The sequence below is a fragment of the Tachypleus tridentatus genome, chromosome 2, assembly GCF_004210375.1.
Source record: "Tachypleus tridentatus isolate NWPU-2018 chromosome 2, ASM421037v1, whole genome shotgun sequence".
Taxonomy (NCBI): Eukaryota; Metazoa; Arthropoda; class Merostomata; order Xiphosura; family Limulidae; genus Tachypleus; species Tachypleus tridentatus.
Genome location: NC_134826.1, coordinates 153,007,257 through 153,030,550, shown reverse-complemented (window position 1 = coordinate 153,030,550; position 23,294 = coordinate 153,007,257). Strand labels below are relative to the sequence as shown.

General features: G+C 33.8%; 1 protein-coding gene across 1 annotated transcript in view; it reads left to right on the top strand.

The window, feature by feature from the left end:
* LOC143245651 (nose resistant to fluoxetine protein 6-like) overlaps positions 1-23,294 on the top strand; it is a 55,755-nt gene that overhangs the window by 20,638 nt on the left and 11,823 nt on the right. Inside the window, exons 3-11 of the mRNA XM_076492000.1 lie at positions 1,205-1,319; positions 1,661-1,748; positions 3,768-3,874; positions 9,712-9,887; positions 10,598-10,712; positions 15,989-16,082; positions 19,742-19,834; positions 22,420-22,632; positions 22,962-23,063. Coding sequence (XP_076348115.1) covers positions 1,205-1,319; positions 1,661-1,748; positions 3,768-3,874; positions 9,712-9,887; positions 10,598-10,712; positions 15,989-16,082; positions 19,742-19,834; positions 22,420-22,632; positions 22,962-23,063 — 1,103 coding nt within the window. The remainder of the gene's footprint in view (positions 1-1,204; positions 1,320-1,660; positions 1,749-3,767; positions 3,875-9,711; positions 9,888-10,597; positions 10,713-15,988; positions 16,083-19,741; positions 19,835-22,419; positions 22,633-22,961; positions 23,064-23,294) is intronic.

The window sequence follows — 23,294 nt, the reverse complement described above, 5'->3', positions numbered from 1 at the left end:
ATTTGGTAATAATAATATCTCAACCTTGCCTCTATTCTGCTAGTTTCACGAACCATAATATTTCAACTTGGGTAGCTGACGAGTATTCCTTGTACAACTGGGGTGTAGGCGGCCTATATGTTAAATCGGTAGAGGTTAGTCCACTCCCTTCCCCTAACGACAACGTAAGTTGGAAGTATAAAAAATAACATAAGTAAATTTAGTTTTTCACAAAGTTTAGAACTCTTGTGATCATATACACGATAAAATATAAAAAAAATAGTTCTATTTCTGTGAAAAATGTTCTATATTTTAGAAATAAAATAATGAATGTTATTATATGGAGCTTGATATAGGGACAAATAAAACTAGGTAGTTTTGGACATTGGACCAAAATTAACTTCAGTAACGAAATAATGTTATGAGAGTTTTGAATGCACGACTGTAATAGTTTAACACATATGACTCTGAACGTTTCCGGTACAAATTTTATGTAATAGAATAGAAATGAAGACAGCCATCAAAGAACGCCTTTAATAGGCCCGGCATGGCCAGCTGGTTAAGGCACTCGACTTGTAATCAGAGGGTTGCGGGTTTGAATCCCTGTCACACCAAACATGCTCGCCTTTTCAGCTATGGGTCCGTTATAATGTGACGATCAATTCCACTATTCGTTGGTAAAAGAGTTGGCGGTGGATGGTGATGACGAGCTAGCTTCCTTCCCTCTATTCTTACACTGCTAAATTAGGGACGGCTAGCGCAGATAGCCCTCGAGTAGCTGTGCGCAAAATTCAAAACAAACCAAACACCTTTAATGGTAGAGAGTGTATTAAAGAAATGTGGAAACTGATGCTTTCTTCTAAGTATATGTAGGGAGCTTATTACAAACAGAGTATGCATAGTACAATAGTACAAAAATAGTATTTATCGCTCATAAGATATCATCAAGTTATCACTCGGCTAAACGTGTACAAATTTTAATGATTCATAATTAATTCCTATTATTTTAAGTTGTGATATTACTGAGCAGTAATAACCTGATGAATAAGATAATTTTAAAAGCTACAATTAGTCAAAGGTGTTGAAATACTGGTTGACAGCTTCTTTAAAACGTTGGTATTTTATAGGTATCAATATATTATAGTAATGTGATTGTGTACATATAATGAAAATACCTATTTTACTATTTTTTGACTTTCATGTTTAATATTATTTTGTTTTCCAGATTCTATCACTCATTAGCGATAAAGCACATTTCTTCTACTTCTTATCATTTCGACTGGGAGTATGCATCCCTTCTACCTGCTCATCCGAAGATCTCGTCCACGTCATCACGAGACGTTAGTGTTAGGTTTAACGATCACGTAACTTGTTCCTATATTAATTCTTTTCTGTTTGAGTAAAATCATAACGACAGTGAACGCCATGAAAGGCGTAATTTCATTTCCTCTAACGTGAAATATTTTACGTAATTTACCAAACTCAGTGGATAAGATTTCTCGTCGAACTTACTACATTGTCATAGTTTTATTATTTTATTGTAAAAAAAACTAATTTGTGATTTGATCATCAGAAAAAAATTCACATTTAAGTCAATTTGAAGTAATATTTATTTTACGTCACACTACCAAACTGCAACATAACTGATTATGAAAAAAGTTATTCATTTCTATTGTTTCAGTGATAGGTTCGTATGGATTCACCGTTTCCGTTCCTCACTGCGAAACAGAAGCATCAGCGGATATAAACAGCAGTCAAATAGCCATTATGTGAGCTACTACTTAACTAGATTTAAGTGAATATACTTGGTGATTAATATAGCAGGAGAGTAAACATTGGTTTTTCTTGAAGAAGACTGAAGCATCGGGAGCAATTGTTTGTGAAGTCTTTAAAGTGGGATCTACTAGTTCCCTGGTTTTAATAAAGAATGGGGAGCTGTTGGTTGTGAGGTCTTTAAAGTGGGATCTACTAGTTTCCTGGTTTTAATAAAGAATGGGGAGCTGTTGGTTGTGAGGTCTTTAAAGTGGGATCTACTAGTTTCCTGGTTTTAATAAAGAATAAGGAGCTATTGGTTGTGAGGTCTTTAAAGTGGGATCTACTAGTTCCCTGGTTTTATTAAAGAATGGGGAGCTGTTGGTTGTGAGGTCTTTAAAGTGGAATCTACTAGTTCCCTTGTTTTAATAAAGAATGGGGAGCTGTTGGTTGTGAGGTCTTTAAAGTGGAATCTACTAGTTCCCTGGTTTTAATAAAGAATGGGGAGCTAATGGTTATGAGGTCTTTAAAGTGGGATCTACTAGTTCCCTGGTTTTAATAAAGAATGGGGAGCTATTGGTTGTGAGGTCTTTAAAGTGGGATCTACTAGTTCCCTGGTTTTAATAAAGAATAAGGAGCTATTGGTTGTGAGGTCTTTCAAGTGGGATCTACTAGTTCCGTGGTTTTAATAAAGAATGGGGAGCTGTTGGTTGTGAGGTCTTTAAAGTGGAATCTACTAGTTCCCTGGTTTTAGTAAAGAATGGGGAGCTGTTGGTTGTGAGGTCTTTAAAGTGGAATCTACTAGTTCCCTGGTTTTAGTAAAGAATGGGGAGCTGTTGGTTGTGAGGTCTTTAAAGTGGAATCTACTTGTTCCCTGGTTTTAGTAAAGAATGGGTAGCTGTTGGTTGTGAGGTCTTTAAAGTGGGATCTACTAGTTCCGTGGTTTTAATAAAGAATGGGGAGCTGTTGGTTGTGAGATCTTTAAAGTGGGATCTAGTAGTTCCCTGGTTTAAATAAAGAATGGGGTATTATTGGTTGTGAGGTATTTAGAATGATATCTACTAGTTCCCTGGTTTTAATAATAAATGGGGTGCTATTGGTTGGGAGTTTTTCGTATGGGATCTAGTAGTTTCCTGGTTTTAATAAATAATAAGGTACCTTTCTCAGTTTTATAAATGTTGTACACTTAAGGAATCACTCAAATATTATAGTTTATTTTATAGATTCTTTTGCCCGTAGTGAGCAACAATAAATCTCTAGTATTGTAGCACAAAAAATAGAGTTTCTATACCCGTCGTGATACAGTTCAAATAGCATATTGCATAAAGAAAAGTGATATAAATTTAAATGTGAAAATTGGATTAGAAAACTATACTAAACTTTCTACTTCAACATTTTACTTCAACTTTATACCTCAACTATGTACTTAACTATATACTTTAACTTTATACACCCGAACTTGTTACTTCAACTTTATACATCAACTTTATATTTCAACTATATACTTCAACTATATACATCAACTTTATAATCAACTTTATACATCAACTTTATACTTCAACTTTATACTTCAACTATATACTTCAACTTTATACACCAACTTTATAATCAACTTTATACATCAACTTTATACACCAACTTTATACATCAACTATATACTTCAACTTTATACACCAACTTTATGCATCAACTATATACTTCAACTTTATACTTCAACTTCTTTCTTCAACTTTATTGAATGAAATGTTAATTATTAAGAGTCACAATATATATATATATACTAAGGACTTGGTCTCTTGATTCGAATTTAGATATTCTTTGCAATGTAAGCATACCCAGTATTTATATATTAGTTACAATATATATTCAATAAATATGTGTAACACCTTTTGCTTCTCCAATCAACTTTCATGAATTTCACTCTGAGATTTTTGTAAAGAACAAATATTATTTCTTGATTTTCAAATAATAAATTATCTTTCTCTTTATTACATTTGAAAACAATTTTTAAAATATTTTGTTATTGGTAATTTCAGGTGCGTTTTTGGAATTTTGGGAATATTTATTCTAGTTGGAACTGCCTATGACATATTGTCATTTTATTGCTGCGAGAACCGCATAAGGAACAAACGTTCGCCACGAGGTTAGTATGAACAATCTGAAGTTGGTACACTTTAAACTGTAGCTGTTCTACGTGAAAATAATATAAATTTTACATTAAAAATCATGTAAAGAAAAAATCAGAGTTCGCACATTTCTGTCAAAAGTAAAGCGAAAAAAATGTTAAACTTATTTCATTGATCAATAAACTTTGTAGTGAAAACCGTTTCAACTATACTGATCAGCCATAAACAAATTATTATGTCTTAGAAATTCTATTGTTTTTTTGTAAGTAGAAAGTAACACTTTAAGACCTAACTGACTAACCTGGTCCGGCATGGCCAAGCGCGTTAAGGCGTTCGACTCGTAATCCGAGGGTCACGGGTTCGAATCCAGGTCGCACCAAACATGCTCGCCCTTTCAGCCGTGGGGCCGTTATAATGTGACGGTCAATCCCACTATTCGTTGGTAAAAGAGTAGCCCAAGAGTTGGCGGTGGGTGGTGATAACCAAGCTGACTTCCCTCTAGTCTTAACACTGCTAAATTAGGGATGACTAGCGCAGATAGCTCTCTAGTAGCTTTGCGCGAAATTCAAAACAAACAAATTGACGAACCTGGTTTTGGAATTCTGTAGCGTTTGAAAACATTTTCCTATGTTAAAAGTTAGTGACTCTTTCTAGTCAAAGAACTTCTTACAATCCGCTAAGTGTCAAATTTCCTTATCTTCCCCTATATCTTGTTGATTAGCGTTTTCTAATGAAAATAAGAATTCACTTTTGGAAAATCGTTTTTAATGTATGAGCTCTTAGTAATATGGTCTCGGCATGGCAAGGTGGTTAGTGAGCCTTAGTAACATGGTCCGGTATGGCAAGGTGGTTAGTGAGCCTAGTAATATGGTCTGGCATGGCAAGGTGGTTAGTGAGTTCTTAGTAATATGGTCTGGTATGGCAAGGTGGTTAGTGAGTTCTTAGTAACATGGTCCGGTATGGCAAGGTGGTTAGTGAGTTCCAGTAGTACATGGTCTCGGCATGGCAAGGTGGTTAGTGAGCCTTAGTAACATGGTCCGGTACGGCAAGGTGGTTAGTGAGCTCTTAGTAATATGGTTCGGCACGGCAAGGTGGTTAGTGAGTTCTTAGTAACATGGTTCGGTACGGCAAGGTGGTTAGTGAGTTCTTAGTAATATGGTCCGGTATGGCAAGGTGGGTTAGTGAGTTCCTTAGTAATATGGTCCGGTATGGCAAGGGCTGGTTAGTGAGTTCTTAGTAATATGGTCCGGCACGGCGCTGCGGTTAGTGAGCTCTTAGTAACATGGTCCGGCACGGCAAGGCGGTTAGTGAGTTCTTAGTAATATGGTCCGGCACGGCAAGGCGGTTAGTGAATTCTTAGTAACATGGTCCGGCATAAGCAAGGTGGTTAGTGAGCCCTTAGTAATATGGTCCGGTATTTCGCAAGGGTGGTTAGTGAGCTCTTAGTAATATGGTCCGGCACGGCAAGGTGGTTAGTGAGCTCTTAGTAACATGGTCCGGTATGGCAAGGCGGTTAGTGAGCTCTTAGTAACATGGTCCGGTATGGCAAGGTGGTTAGTGAGTCCTTAGTAATATGGTCCGGTATGGCGCTGGTGGTTAGTGAGTTCCAGTAACATGGTCCGGCATGGCAAGGTGGTTAGTGAGTCCTTAGTAATATGGTCCGGCATGGCAAGGTGGTTAGTGAGCCTCTTAGTAATATGGTCCGGCAATGGCAAGGTGGTTAGTGAGGTCCTTAGTAATATGGTTCCGGCATGGCAAGCGGTTAGTGAGTTCTTAGTTATATGGTCCGGCATGGCAAGGTGGTTAGTGAGCTCCAGTAATATGGTCCGGCATGGCAGGTGGTTAGTGAGGTCCTAGTAATATGGTCCGGCATGGCAAGGCGGTTAGTGAGCCCTTAGTAATATGGTCCGGTATGGCAAGATTTGGTTAGTGAGTCCTTAGTAATATGGTCCGGTATGGCAAGGTGGTTAGTGAGTCCTTAGTAATACGGTTCGGCACGGCTTGCCGGTGGTTAGTGAGTCCTTAGTAACATGGTCCGGTCTAAAGGTGGTTAGTGAGCCTTAGTAACATGGTTCGGCATGGCAAGGTGGTTAGTGAGCTCAAGTATTACGGTCCGGTATAGCAAGGCGGTTAGTGAGCCCTTAGCAACATGGTCCGGTACGGCAAAGCTGGGTTAGTGAGTTCTTAGTAACATGGTCCGGCATGGCAAGGTGGTTAGTGAGTCCTTAGCAATATGGTCCGGTATGGCGCTGTGGTTAGTGAGTTCCAGTAACATGGTCCGGCATGGCAAGGCTGCGGTTTAGTGAGTTCTTAGTAATATGGTCCGGCACGGCGCTGCGGTTAGTGAGTTCCAGTAACATGGTCCGGCACAAGCGCTGCGGTTAGTGAGCCCTTAGTAATATATGGTCCGGCATGGCGCTGCGGTTAGTGAGCCTTAGTATTATGGTCCGGTATGGCAAGGTGGTTAGTGAGCCCATAACATGGTCTCGGTATGGCAAGGTGGTTAGTGAGTTCCAGTAATATGGTCCGGTATGGCGGTGGTTAGTGAGCCTTAGTATCATGGTCCGGTATGGCAAGATGGTTAGTGAGTCTTAGTAACATGGTCCGGCACTGGCAAGGCGGTTAGTGAGCCCTTAGTAATATGGTTCGGCATGGGCAAGGTGGTTAGTGAGCCCTTTATCATGGTCCGGCATGGCAAGGTGGTTTAGTGAGCTCTTAGCACATGGTCCGGTACGGCAAGATGGTTAGTGAGTTCCAGTAACATGGTCCGGCATGGCAAGGTGGTTAGTGAGCCCTTAGCATTATGGTCCGGCATGGCAAGCGGTTAGTGAGCCCTTAGTAATATGGTCCGGTATGGCTGGGTGGTTAGTGAGTCCTTAGTAACATGGTCTCGGCATGGCTTAAGGTGGTTAGTGAGTTCTTAGCACATGGTCCGGCATGGCAAGGTGGTTAGTGAGTCCTTAGTATTATGGTCCGGTATGCAAGGTGGTTTAGTGAGTCCTTAGTAACATGGTCCGGCATGGCAAGGCGGTTAGTGAGTCCTTAGTAACATGGTCTCGGCATGGCAAGATGGTTAGTGAGCCTTAGTAATATGGTCCCGGCATGGCAAGGTGGTTAGTGAGTTCTTAGTAATATGGTCTCGGCACGGCAAGGTGGTTTAGTGAGCCCTTAGTAATATGGTCCGGCATGGCAAGGTGGTTAGTGAGTCCTTAGCAATATGGTCCGGCACGGCAAGGTGGTTAGTGAGTTCTTAGTAACATGGTCTCGGCATGGCAAGGTGGTTAGTGAGCCTTAGTATCATGGTTTGGTATGGCAAGGTGGTTAGTGAGCCTTAGTAACATGGTCCGGTATGGCAAGGTGGTTAGTGAGTCCTTAGTAATATGGTTCCGGTATGGCAAGGTGGTTAGTGAGTTCCTTAGCAACATGGTTCGGCATGGCAAGGTGGTTAGTGAGTTCCTTAGTAACATGGTCTCGGTATGGCAAGGTGGTTAGTGAGCCCTTAGTATTATGGTTCGGCATGGCAAGGTGGTTAGTGAGCTCTTAGTATTACGGTTCAGCATGGCAAGATGGTTAGTGAATTCTTAGTAATATGGTTCGGCATGGCAAGATGGTTAGAGCGCTTAACCGCAATCTGACGGTCGCAGATTTGAATATCCGGTCCCACCACCATGTTCGCCCTTCAGCCGTGAGAGTGTTATAATGTTACAGTAAATCGCACTATTCGTTTATTATGTGGTAGCCCACGAGTTGACGGTTGGTGGTGATAACTAGCTGCCTTCTCTCTAGTTTTTCACTACTACATTAGGGACTCTTAAAGCAGATAGCTCTCGTATAACTTTGTGGGAAATTCAAATTCAATAACTTAATAATATAAAAATGATAACTTCTTATGTATAGCCCTTGTACTTCAACTAGATAATTCAGCTTACTCCCATTATAAATCTTGTAAAGAAGCAAATAATGCAATTCTAATAATATCAAAATAAATTTGGAAGACAATCTGGGTAAGCTGTTGGTGTCACATGAACCAAGAGATAAGACACCACAAACAGTTTGAAATGGTAGTAATTAAAAGTGGTTAGAATGACCAAGAGATAAGACACCACAAACAGTTTGAAATGGTAGTAATTAAAAGTGATTGGAATGACCAAGGAATAAGACACCACAAACAGTTTGAAATGGTAGTAAATAAAAGTGGTTGGAATGACCAAGAGATAAAACACCACAAACAGTTTGAAATGGTATTAAATAAAAGTGGTTGAAATGACCAATAGATAAGACACCACAAACAGTTTGAAATGGTAGTAATTAAAAGTGCTTGGAATGACCAAGAGATAAGACAACACAAACAGTTTGAAATGGTAGTAATTAAAAGTGGTTGGAATGACCAAGAGATAAGACACCACAAACAGTTTGAAATGGTAGTAATTAAAAGTGGTTGGAATGACCAAGAGATAAGACACCACAAACAGTTTGAAATGGTAGTAATTAAAAGTGATTGGAATGACCAAGGAATAAGACACCACAAACAGTTTGAAATGGTAGTAAATAAAAGTGGTTGGAATGACCCAGAGATAAGACACCACAAACAGTTTGAAATGGTAGTAATTAAAAGTGGTTGGAATGACCAAGAGATAAGACACCACAAACAGTTTGAAATGGTAGTAATTAAAAGTGGTTGGAATGACGATTATTTAACTTCCAATCAGGAACAGAAGTTTCTAGAACTTCAGTAAACAAAACTGTATAACAGTTTATTTACAGGATATGTAGATATATATATGTAGATATGTGGATATATATATATGTAGATATATACATGTAGATATGTGGATATATATATATGTAGATATGTGGATATATATATATGTAGATATATACATGTAGATATGTGGATATATATATATGTAGATATATACATGTAGATATGTGGATATATATATATATGTAGATATATACATGTAGATATGTAGATATATATATATTTAGGGCCCTGCGAAGCTTCGAGATTCAATTGCAAATTGGAATTAAGGCTCCGATTCGATTCGTTAACTAAGGCTCTGATTGGGCCTGTTAACTAAGGTCTGATTCGATTCGTTAACTAAGGCTCCGATTCGATTCGTTAACTAAGGCTCCGATTCGATTCGTTAACTAAGGCTCCGATTCGATTCGTTAACTAAGGCTCCGGTTCGATTCGTTAACTAAGGGTCTGATTCGATATTTTCGTGTCTACATCACGTCCGATAATTTGGTTTTTAATTAAGTCTATATACTGGAACTTACTAACAGTTTCATTTCATTCTTCGTCCAGGTGTTTAGTACATCTTTTCTTTTGTTTTAGAAAGGTCTAATTTGTCTTTTGTTCTAAGAAAGACATGCTTTTATACTCATTACTAATTAGGGGGTAGAAACACTACTACTACTGCTACATAAATAATTTTCTATTCTATTTAAAATGTAATTCAGCCTATGATCTTTATATACATATACATACCCTATAATCTTTATATATATATATACCCTATAATCTTTATATATATATATACTTAATAATCTTTATATATACACACAGAGTCAATTGTATTCATAATCTAATTCGAATAAATCATCTTAGATTCCTGCTAGAACGTGAAAGTATTGTTAGCATTTCGTCACTGATTTTAGGTTGCATTACACGTGTTGTGTTGTTTGTATAGAGAGGTTTTTGTCTTGTGAAAAAGACCTGGAGAGCTATTTGTCATTGGAAGCTTGTTAAATGTATACACGTGAATGTAATTAAATGGCACGTGATTTAATATTGTTGTTTTGATAGACATTCATTATTTTATTAATTACTATGAACACGTCTTTTCAGGCACATTCACCAGAATACTGACATCTCTGTCGTTTAACAGTAACATTTCCAAAGTCCTAGAAACCAAAACATCTTTGGACAAACTAGAAGGTCTGCACGGTCTCAGAGCTCTCAGTATGACGTGGATTATATCAGGAAACATCTTTTTTGTGTATCAAATACCAGATTTTCCGTACGTATGGTTGTTTAAAATAGTTATTTTAATTGTATTGAGTGTTTAATACAGATGTAGTACAAATGGCTGACTAGTATGCCACGTAGATTTTGTGCTCAATGTAAAGTTTATATTAAAGTTGGTGATAAAGCCCTTCATTGCTCTGGTGAGTGTCAAAAATGGTATCATTTAAGATGTAAGAACTTAACTGAACAGGATTTGGAATATTTAAATGAAATTGGGAAAAGTTATGAATGTGATTTTTGTATGAGAAAAAGAAAGTTAAGCCTAAATAGTGAAACTCCATTAAGAAGGACTGTGTCCATTTCGTTAGAGGGGGAGACAGTTAATCTTGTTGAGAATAGTGAGCTTGATTTAAATATGGGGGGAGGCAGATATGAAGTGGCTTAAGACAAAAGTTACTGAAATTTTGTCAAGACTTGATGACTTTCACTTAATTAAAGTAAAGGTCGAAGAATTAGTGACTTCCTTTCAATATTATTCAGAGAAGGTAGAAACTATGAGTGAGGATATCACAACTTTGAGAGCTGAAGTTAAGGAGTGTAAACAGGAAAATAAAACATTAAAGCATGAAAATGAAGAATTGTGGAAGGAGATGGCAAGTTTTCGGAGGAAGATGTGTGAAGCGGAACAATATTCTTATAACTATAATGTTTTGATTGGAGGTATTCCAGAGAAGCCTAATGAGAATTTGCAAGAAGTTGTTGAGAAGATTACAACTACTTTGGGGTTGACTGTGCTCCTACAGATATTGACACTGTTCATCGTATAGGAAAGAAAACAACTGAAAATAAGAGTCCGAGACAGATTGTTGTTAAGTTTTGTCGTAAGCAAATTAAATTTGATCTGCTTAAACTTAAGAAAACTAAATTTCGCTCTCTTAATACTAATGATATTAAGGTCTGTAATGAATCTTATCCAGTTTATGTTAACGAACATCTCTCCCCATATTATCGTGATATTTTCATGCAAGCAAAACGAAAACAGAAAGATCTTGGCTATAAATTTCTTTGGGTATCGAATGGTAATATTCTTATTAGAAAATCAGAAACCACTCAGCCCATTGTTTTACGTTGCTTGATTGATCTTAATAATTTATAAATACTGCAATGGCTGATGATTTTGATGATATTGTTGGTGTTACACCAACTTTGTCTTCTCTTCTGATTTACCAAATGTTTTTCTGTTGGTCATTTAAATTTAATACATGTTAATATTCGAAGTCTTACTCAAAATTTTGACCAATTTCTTGTTTTTTACAATCAAGCGTTGTTAAATTTCATATAATAGCTTTTTCTGAAACTTGGTTTGTTGAGGATGGATTTGTTTCTTTTCGATTCCAGGTTACTCCTTTTATTCTTCATCTTCTGGTCTAAATAAGGCTAGTGGAGTGGCAGTTTTTGTTAAATTTGAGATACTGACTATGATAAAAGAAGTGCAGTACATTAAGTCTGATGCTTTAATTTTATTTTGTATGATTCAAAATAAGAAATTTAATCTCTTTGTTGTTTATCGATCTCCTAGATTGCCTGTATTGAAATTTATTGATGAGCTTTCATTAGAATTGAATTTATACAAATATGATATTAATATACTTGTTGGTGATTTTAATATAGATGTTTTGGCATTTGATGATGTTTGTTATAAAATGCATATTTTAAGTTTTTGTCTGAGAACAATCTTCGTATTATTATTTCTTCTCCTACACGGATAACCAATGTTACTAATTCTTGTATTGATCATTTTTAATTAGTGGAAATACTATTAAAATTGTTATTCTTATATTGTTGAGAGTTTTTTGACCGATCATTTTCCAATTGTTTTATGTATAGACATTTTATCGGATCTAGAACATGTCTCAAATGTTCAAAAGATTAAGTTTAATGAATTGAGTTCTTGTTTGAATTTTTCAGATTGGTCCTGTGTTATGAATTGTTCTGATGTTAATGTTGCTTATGATAATTTTGCTGAAGTGTTAACTGATTGTATTCAAAGTTGTACTACTACTGTTTCTGTGTCACGAAAGTTTAGAAAAATTAAGCCATGGATTACCAGTGAATTGGTTTTGTTAATGATTAAAAGAGATAAGTTAAAAAAGAAAGTACATCAATTTCCTGATGATATTTATCTAAAGATTAGATTTAAGTGTTTAAGGAATTATGTTGTTAGCTTGACCCGTAAGACTAAATGGACTTATTATCATAACCTGTTTAAGAATGCTAAAACTATTAAACAGAATTGGAATATTGTTAACTCTATTATTGATGTTAAAAAAAAAAAAGAAATTTTGTAATTTTGGTACTACTGATTTATCTGATTTGAATTATTTTTTTGTTAATGTTGCTAAATCTACTTGCTCCAATCCTAAATTTTGTTCTCAGGGCATGCCTCCTGCTCCTTCTTCTTCTTGTTACCTATATCCTGTTACTGTATCTGAAACTATGAATAATATTTTCTCCTTATCAAATTCAGCTTCTAATGGTGTAGATGGTGTTTCGGTTAAGATTTTGAAAGCTAATGCTAATCTATTTGCACCAATTTTGACTTTTTTAATTAATTTATCTTTTACTCAAGGGAAGTTTCCTAATGCTTTAAAGTTATCATTGGTCATTCCTATTTATAAATCTGGTAATATTTCTGATTTTACGAATTATAGACCTATTTCCTTATTAATACATTTCTCTAAACTATTTGAAAAATCTATGAAGATTAGAATTTTATCATTTCTTGATAGACATTCAGTTTTGTCTCCTTCTCAATTTGGCTTTCGGCCTGGGCTTGGAACGGAGGTTGCTGTTGCTAAACTTGTGGGAAATATTACAGAAGCTTTGGATTCTGATCTTCATCCAATTGCTGTTTTTCTTGACTTAGCCAAAGCTTTTGATTCTGTTAATCATAAAATATTGTTAAATAAATTATCTTATTATGGTTTTAGAGGCATTGTTTTTGATTGGTTTTTTCTTACTTTCACAATAGAAAGCAATCAGTTTGTATCCATAATAATTATAGTGATTGGCTTACAATTAATGTTGGAGTACCACAAGGTTCTGTTCTGGGCCCTTTATTATTTCTCATTTATATAAATGATATTCTTTACCAACAGTTTTTTGGAGATATCCAAGCCTATGCCGATGATATTGCTGTTGTTTATAGTAAGCCAAATCTAATTAATGAAGCCATTATTTCTAGTGATCTTAATAAAATTAAAATTGGCTTTTCTGTAATGACTTATCCTTAAATATATCTAAATCTTTTCTTCTTCAGTTTAACCTTATGGTGTCATTCCAGCTTTTCCTTCTATTTTTTATCATTCTAGTGATTGTTATACTTACCCCTAATTGTAAGTGTCCCAAATTGACTCAAGTTTCCTCTGTTAAATATTTAGGAATTATTTAGATCGAAAATTAAATTGGCAATTTCATATTAATTCTTTAGTTAATAAATTAAAATATAGTTCTATGCTAATTTTGAACTTAGTCATTGTGCTCCTTATCATATTTTGTTAAGTGTATATTATGCTCTCTTCAATCTTTCTTACAATATTGTATTTCAATTTGGGGTGGCACATATAAGACTTTTAATTCCTATTCACAAGTTGCAAAAGTGTTTTCTCTCTTATTTTTACTCATAGGCTTGATACCGATTTCAGTAAATTTAACTCCCACCTTTCATATGATAAACTTTATTTATATTTTTAGCTTTATCTACATTGCATGTTTCTTTTAATAGGCCTTTTAAAGTCACTTCATATTTTACACGACTTCAATCTTTTTTTCCAATTAATGTACCCACACCACGTAAAACAGTTACACTTCATCAATATCTTTATTTGGCACCTCGTATTCATAATTTTATTCCTTATAGTATAAGATCTTCTATTAATCGTGTTAATCAAAAGAAATACTTAAAACAATGGATCTTAAATACTGATTATAATATTCTGGGAACTTTATATTGATTTTGTAAGTTTTGATTTTACATTATTATGTGTTTAACCATCACAGGACGAGTTAACTCTTTGTTGATGGTTTTATATTGATATTTGATTTTTTGTGTCTAATTTATTGCTTAATAAATTTATTATTATTATTATTATTATTAACAAATAAACACATATTTTCGATAAATGTCAGCTCGTAGAGCATGAAACAGCTAAGACTAATATATGTTTGTATAAAAGGTAAACATTTGCTATTCTATTAAGCAGGTTATGGTTTGTTTAATGCTTACACCTTATCTATTAGATATGGTCATCATCTGATTAACGACATATATTTAACTGGCCCCTTAATGCTAGAAACACCCGTGAAGAGAAATTTCTTCAGAAAATACTGTTATTACGTTCCAATTACACATGAATATATTGTTGAAAATCTACATGAACTTCTCATGTGTGGTCTGTATCAACGTGTTATCAATTTTTGAAACATATCGACAAGGGGTTTTGTAATGGTAGACTCCAAGGATTAGTATAATCAAAGTTAAGCCTATATGTTATTGTTAACGCAGATTTCTAGTTCTATTTTTGCCTTGTTTTGGGATTTTAGTAAACTATATTTATTTTTTAGTGAACAAAGATTATCATACAGAAAGGCTGCTATGCCGATGTTACTTTAATTTAACAGTTCCAAGGATAATCCAATATTTCACGATAGTTTTTTCACTTCTCATAAAGACGTAAAATGACTTTTACATAAATTAAATTAAAAACATTTTCATTTTAATTAACATTCGAAGAAACTGTTGTCAACTTTACTCGGTAGTTAGTTCGTGAATACAGTATAATTCAAATATTTATTCACATTAAATTGAATTAAATTTCTCTTAAATTAGTATACGATCATATTGGTAAGTCTTAGGATAACCCTAACACTCGTAACCCAACATCAACAGCAACAAATATAATAACAAGAAAGTAGATTAAGGTTAGTCTTTGAGTATTGAGTCATTACAGTATTGTGATCATGACAGCTAAACCGTTCCTGCTCCTGCGTGAAATCACTCCTATTCAAACACTAAAGTAACTTTAACCTCTTTTAGGCCATGTTTGTTTTCTCCTACATTCACAGGACCATATCTATTATATTTAAATAATAGTTAAGCTAATAAATTTCAAAAATGAATCTCATATTGCAAATGTCTGTTTTTAGACACGTGTTTCGGAGTGAGTTTTCTCAAAGATCTCAAAATTCAAGTTTATTTGTTTTTAATATCAAAACCCTTGACAACAAACTATCAACCAATCATAACATTAGATTTAATTATGCCTTACAGGTAACAGTTAATTTTCGTAACAATCTATTATGTAAACAGATAGCTTGTGTTAAATCAAATTTCAGAAGAACACTGAAGTGATGGTTGAAGGCCGGTAACAGATATTTTAAGCATCTAATAGGTATAAAAGCAACAATATTAAAATCAACTTATCTATAACAAGTATTTATTGTTAAAAATAGATATACAAACAAAACCATAACAATGGTAGCTACAAAGACACTTGCTCCCTCTGTGGTCAGAAATTCAATATTAAAGCAGCGTCACGCTACCTGCACAAATAAATGCACTGTGAAAAACATTTATAATTTGAAGAATTAAAACTTATCTTCTGACCAATGCTAAACTCCTCTAGTGTAAATCAAATCGTGTTAAATCACACGAATTCTGAGCAGATTTGTTAACAAAGAATTTGTAAACACGTGTGCAAAAGTGACACAATTAATTAACCAACAATATCACCCAACTACACTTTACATAAGTAAAGTATTGGACGAGCATCTTACCCGTTATGTTTAATTAAGAATAAATACTCATAAAACCAACCTTTTATTTGTATATCAAAGCTAGAAATACTGTATAGGTGATCTTGCTTTTGACCATGGGTAATTTCAGTTATTAGTTATATTTTCTCGTTAAGAAGTGGCTATTTCATACACAAGTACAAACGAATATCTAAAGGTAAGCTTAAACCTATTAGTCTAATTGAAATATAAAAAAACTCCTTTATAAGTTTCTCGCTTCTTAGAAATGATACACATGCGAAACCAACGTGAAAAGCCAAAACATATGTATATGTTAATTTATCTGGTTTTGTTTTTTTTACAGGACAGCTGTTGAAAGCTGTGAGTTTTTCCGGTGATTTGGCGTTTCAGCCTTTCCTCAGTTCTACTCTTGCCCTAGACACTTTCTTCCTCTCCAGGTAATTAACTGATGATTAGTAATAGACACTTTCTTCCTCTCCAGGTAATTAACTGATGATTAGTAATAGACACTTTCTTCCTCTCTAGATAATTAACTGATGATTAGTAATAGACACTTTCTTCCTCTCCAGGTAATTAACTGATGATTAGTACTAGACACTTTCTTCCTCTCCACGTAATTAACTTATGATTAGTACCAGAAACTTTCTTCCTCTCCAGATAATTAACTGATGATTAGTACCAGAAACTTTCTTCCTCTCCAGATAATTAACTGATGATTAGTAATAGACACTTTCTTCCTCTCCACGTAATTAACTTATGATTAGTACCAGAAACTTTCTTCCTCTCCAGATAATTAACTGATGATTAGTACCAGAAACTTTCTTCCTCTCCAGATAATTAACTGATGATTAGTAATAGACACTTTCTTCCTCTCCAGGTAATTAACTGATGATTAGTACTAGACACTTTCTTCCTCTCCAGATAATTAACAGATGATTAGTACTAGACATTTCTTCCTCTCCAGATATTTAAGTGATGATTAGTAATAGACACTTTCTTCCTCTCCAGGTAATTAACATGATTAGTAATAGACACTTTTTTCCTCTCCACGTAATTAACTTATAATTAGTATTAGACACTTTCTTCCTCTCCAGATAATTAACTGATGATTAGTACCAGAAACTTTCTTCCTCTCCAGGTAATTAACTGATGATTAGTAATAGACACTTTCTTCCTCTCCAGGTAATTAACTGATGATTAGTACTAGACACTTTCTTCCTCTCCAGATAATTAACAGATGATTAGTACTAGACATTTCTTCCTCTCCAGATATTTAACTGATGATTAGTAATAGACACTTTCTTCCTCTCCAGGTAATTAACATGATTAGTAATAGACACTTTCTTCCTCTCCAGGTAATTAACATGATTAGTAATAGACACTTTCTTCTTCTCCACGTAATTAACTTATGATTAGTATTAGACACTTTCTTCCTCTCCAGATAATTAACTGATGATTAGTACCAGAAACTTTCTTCCTCTCCAGGTAATTAACTGATGATTAGTAATAGACACTTTCTTCCTCTCCAGGTAATTAACTGATGATTAGTAATAGACACTTTCTTCCTCTCTAGATAATTAACTGATGATTAGTAATAGACACTTTCTTCCTCTCCAGGTAATTAACTGATGATTAGTAATAGACACTTTCTTCCTCTCTAGATACTTAACTGATGATTAGTACTAGACACTTTCTTCCTCTCAGGTAATTAACTGATGATTAGTACTAGACACTTTCTTCCTCTCTACGTAATTAACTTATGATTAGTACCAGAAACTTTCTTCCTTTCCAGATAATTAACTGATGATTAGTACTAGACACTTTCTTCCTCTCCAGATAATTAACTCATGATTATTACTAGACACTTTCTTCCTCTCCAGATATTTAACTGATGATTAGTACTAGACACTTTCTTCCTCTCCAGATAATTAACTGATGATTAGTACTAGACACTTTCTTCCTCTCCAGGTAATTAACTGATGATTAGTAATAGACACTTTCTTCCTTTCCACGTAATTAACTTATAATTAGTACTAGACACTTTCTTCCTCTCCAGATAATTAACTGATGATTGGTACAAGAAACTTTCTTCCTCTCCAGATAATTAACTGATGATTAGTAATAGACACTTTTTTCCTCTCCAGGTAATTAACTGATGATTAGTAATAGACACTTTCTTCCTCTCCAGATAATTAACTGATGATTAGTACTAGACACTTTCTTCCTCTCCAGATAATTAACTCATGATTAGTACTAGACACTTTCTTCCTCTCCAGATATTTAACTAATGATTAGTACTAGACACTTTCTTCCTCTCCAGATAATTAACTGATGAGTAGTACTAGACACTTTCTTCCTCTCCAGATATTTCACTGATGATTAGTAATAGACACTTTCTTCCTCTCCAGGTAATTAACTGATGATTAGTAATAGACACTTTCTTCCTTTCCACGTAATTAACTTATAATTAGTAATAGACACTTTCTTCCTTTCCACGTAATTAACTTATAATTAGTACTAGACACTTTCTTCCTCTCCAGATAATTAACTGATGATTGGTACAAGAAACTTTCTTCCTCTCCAGATAATTAACTGATGATTAGTAATAGACACTTTCTTCCTCTCCAGGTAATTAACTGATGATTAGTAATAGACACTTTCTTCCTCTCCAGATAATTAACTGATGATTAGTACTAGACACTTTCTTACTCTCCAGATAATTAACTCATGATTAGTACTAGACACTTTCTTCCTCTCCAGATATTTAACTAATGATTAGTACTAGACACTTTCTTCCTCTCCAGATAATTAACTGATGATTAGTACTAGACACTTTCTTCCTCTCTAGATATTTAACTGATGAATAGTACTAGACACTTTCTTCCTCTCCAAGTGATTAAAGACTGTAATGAAATAAATTCAAACGTATTTTGCAAATAAAGCATTTTATTCTGATGTAAATAAACATTCGTTGTTTGGATCTGATATAATATAACATTCGTTGTTTGGATCTGATATAATATAACATTCGTTGTTTAGATCTGATATAATATTTACTTTGATGTCAAAGATGCTTCATGTTTCTCAGTACTGTAGAAAGAATAACTCATAAAATATTATTAAAAAGGAGTAACTGATTTCTCTTGTTTCAAAATTTGATTATAATCAGATTTTCCATTCACGCTATAATTAGATTGAGTTGTGTAAAATAATTAAGTGTTTCGTTCCTTTCCTTGGAAAAAAGTTCATTTTAAACTATCAGTTTGTTGTTTAACTGAATAGCACGAACGTAGTGTAACTGATTATAACCAGTTGATTTAAAAACAATAATTAGACGATTTTTCATGAGAAACCTTTACACTTTGTTTAGTTCCTAAATAAGGATAAACTCGAATGAACACAGTGGTTTTTAATTATTGAGGAATACCATAAAAGTATCTTTATTTTTAACTAGAAAAACATTCTAAACACTGTAATGTTTAACTTCAAAGCAATTACTGTGAATGTGTCTGTATTTTTATTACCCAAATAATTTTCCTAAGAACAAACTACAATGAACATGTCTTTTCTTATTCTTATTGCAATAATGTCTTTACAGAAAATAGCACTATGGTTATTGAGCAGTGAAATAGTTTTAATAGAACAAATATTACAGATTTTCCTTTTACTCACTAAAATCCATAACTTCAGCAAAATTACTATAATTTTTTAAAAATATTTATTCAGTGTTTCTTAGAGACATCGATACAAATATATTTTCCTGGTAACATTGTTTCACTCTAAGAACAGTCTACTCTAAATATATCTTTATTGTTGTCATTGAAGGAATATTTAGATCAACAACTCTGAACAAGTATATACAAAAATTACTACAACAGAACAAACTATATTATGAACACATATTTATTATTTTTAATGTAATAATGTTTCTGCAGTATAAATTGTCATAATCGTGTTTTCATTTTTCTTTAAATACTTACATGTTCTCATAGCACAAACTTGTCGCCACTATTTATGTAAATATGGTTTTTGTTCGAGATACATTTTTGGTAAACAATAAATCGTAATCTATGATTCAAATTTCATTTTTATGCAGTGGACTCCTCACGTCGTACGTCATTTTGAAACCAACTTATGAATCAGAACGAAAAACAACTCTTTTAATGCTTCTTCTCCACAAAATATACAGGTAAGTCTACTAACTTACAAAATATACAGGTAAGTCTACTAATTTACAAAATATACAGGTAAGTCTACTAACTTACAAAATATACAGGTAAGTCTACTAATTTACAAAATATACAGGTAAGTCTACTAACTTACAAAATATACAGGTAAGTTTACCAACATACATCTACAGGTAAGTCTACTAACTTATAAAATCTACAGGTAAGTCTACTAACTTACAAAATCTACAGGTAAGTCTACTAACTTATAAAATATACAGGTAAGTCTACTAACTTACAAAATATACACTTAAGTCTACTAACTTACAAAATATACAGGTAAGTCTACCAATATACAACATCTACAGATAAGTCTACTAACTTACAAAATATACAGGTAAGTCTACTAACTTACAAAATATACTGGTAAGTCTACCAATATACAAAATATACTGGTAAGTCTACCAATATACAACATCTACAGATAAGTCTACTAACTTATAAAATATACAGGTAAGTCTACCAATATACAACATCTACAGATAAGTCTACTAACTTACAAAATATACAGGTAAGTCTACTAACTTACAAAATATACAGGTAAGTCTACCAATATACAACATCTACAGATAAGTCTACTAACTTACAAAATATACAGGTAAGTCTACTAACTTACAAAATATACAGGTAAGATTACCAACATACATCTACAGGTAAGTCTACTAACTTACAAAATCTACAGGTACGTCTACTAACTTACAAAATCTACAGGTAAGTCTACTAACTTACAAAATATACAGGTAAGTCTACTAACTTATAAAATATAGAGGTAAGTCTACTAACTTACAAAATATACACTTAAGTCTACTAACTTACAAAATATACAGGTAAGTCTACCAATATACAACATCTACAGATAAGTCTACTAACTTATAAAATATACAGGTAAGTGTAGTACCTCACTGTAAAAAGAAAGAAAATGAAGACATTGTCATAGACACAAATATATATTAAATGTAAAAATAAGATTTATTACGTTGTTAATCCAAATCCTTCCATTTTAGAAATTTGATCATACTTGAACTAATTCTTAGCATGCTGAACTGTGAATCGATTAGTACAGTAGTTGACGATAGATAACGGTGCTGATTAGGAACACCTATTTTGAAACCGTTCTTTTTTTAGTTTTGTATAAAACTTTTGAAATAAATAAACAAAATTATAAATATATACCGTGCTTTTCACACCCGTGTTTCAGAAGTAAAACGATAAAACATGACGAGCTATAAAGTAACATTTAATTACAAAATTTCAAATAGTTTACGTTTAGTATGTTGTGTAAAATCATGAATAATGTGTGCCCAGGAATACATGATCAACTTGGTGTTAATTCAAGATTTGGGAGGGAGGATCGTTTTATGTGTATTCAATCATGCTTCTCTATCTTCCTGCTTATCACATAAGGTCTTAAGAATATCATGACAGCTTCAGTGGTGAACAACGTACACTAACAAGGTGTTAAACTAAGCACAAGTGGTAAAGAACGTTTTAAAGAGACAAGTGGAAATAAAACCAGATAATCGCCATCAACGAATTGTCTTTAGTTGTTGTGAACACAACATTTCCAGATTTATCAAATCTGGTAGAATAGAATACCTTTACACTTACTTACAATCAACCAGATTGTATGTACATTTTATTCTCATAATTAAATAAAAAAAATAACTTAATAAGTGGATTATTAGTTTGTTTGAATTTCATGCAAACTGACACGAAGACTATCTGCGCTAGCCGTCCTTAACTTAACAGTGTAAGACGAAAAGGAAGGCAGCTAATTATGACCACCCACCGTCATATTATGACGCCCCCACGGATGAAAATACGAACATATTTGGTGAGACGGGGATTTGAATCCGCGACCCTCAGATTTCTATACGTGAAAGGTCGCAGATGTGGTGAGAATAGAAATGAAGACGTTTAGCAACTAACTTTAAATTTTGAATAAAGGCTGGTATATGTTAATATTATATTAATATACCGTCACACAAAACATGCTCGCTCTTTCAGCTGTGGGGGCGTTATAATGTGACAGTAAATCCCAGTATTCGTTTGTAAAAAAAGTAGCCCAAAAGTTGGCGGTGGGTGGTGATAACTAGCTGCCTTCCCTATAGTTTTACACTGCATAATTATGAACGACTAGAGCAGATAGCCCACGTGCAGCTTTGCGCGAAATTCCAAAACAAAACAAACCAATATAAATATACAAAATGGCTTTCGTTCTAAAGACGAAATTAATAAATGTATATTGTATTGGGAAATGCTGATAAAAGTATGTGTTTTTAATATAACTTTAGTTACAGAGGTGATACACCAAAAACCATTCTAGACACTAGATGTTGTTTTGTTTGGTCACATATCAAAATATTTCTTTAGGTGCGTCACTAAACAAATGCGAAGAAATATTTTCAATCATTTGCTGATAATGATGTTGAAATTATAATAACTAAGCTATAGCCAACTATAACCATAAGTAATGTCAAGTTTATCTGTGTTTGTTTGTTTTTTTCATTTATGGTAATGCAATAATTATCTGGTGTTTTTTTAACAGGATGGTTCCGGCTCACATGACGGTAATAGCACTAGCTATGTTGCTTCCACTGTTAGGTTCTGGACCTGTATGGCATGAGACAGTGGACCCTATAGTAACCAAGTGTCAGAAGTCATGGTGGGCCAATCTGTTGTTTATTAACAACATTGTTCTCTCGGCTAAAGACAGAGTATGTATTGGTGATTTCACGGCTCAGGGGTCGTGGATATTTAGGTGAAAAAAAAAAATTTTATTATATATTAAAGTGCGGTGAATTCCATGGAGTTTTGTTTAAAATTGCCACATTTAAAAAACAATAATTTGCTCAGTATGACATGTAATAGAACACTGGTAAAATGTGACAGTTTGATTGAAAATACTTGTTTGAACTTTCTGAAAATTTCTTGTAATTAACCGGCAGTATCAATTTAAAACGTTATCAGCCAACATCATAATAATCAAACTTAATATATGATGGAACAAATAAAAATTTAATTTTTTCTCAAGCAGATACGAACTAGTGTTTACAAGCTGTTTAATGAAAGACTTGTTTTTGATTTCAGTGTTTATTCTTTCCATGAACAGTGTTTAGAACACTCCTGGTACGTGGCTTGCGAACTACAACTCTTCGTCGTGTCAATGGCAGTAGTGTACCTAATGCAAAGGTAAGCTGTTATGACAAAATGATTTCGGGAAATCACAATGGAGAATCTGCGGTATAAATCACAAATTTTATATTAGAACAGATTGATTACGTCATTTGTAACGATTGATCTTGACAAGTTAAAACGTTTTTGTTTTTCCATTGTATTCCATTGTTAACCATTGGTTGTGTTTGTTTGAAGTTAACACAAAGTTACAGAATGAGCTATGTATGCTCTACCTACCACCATGGG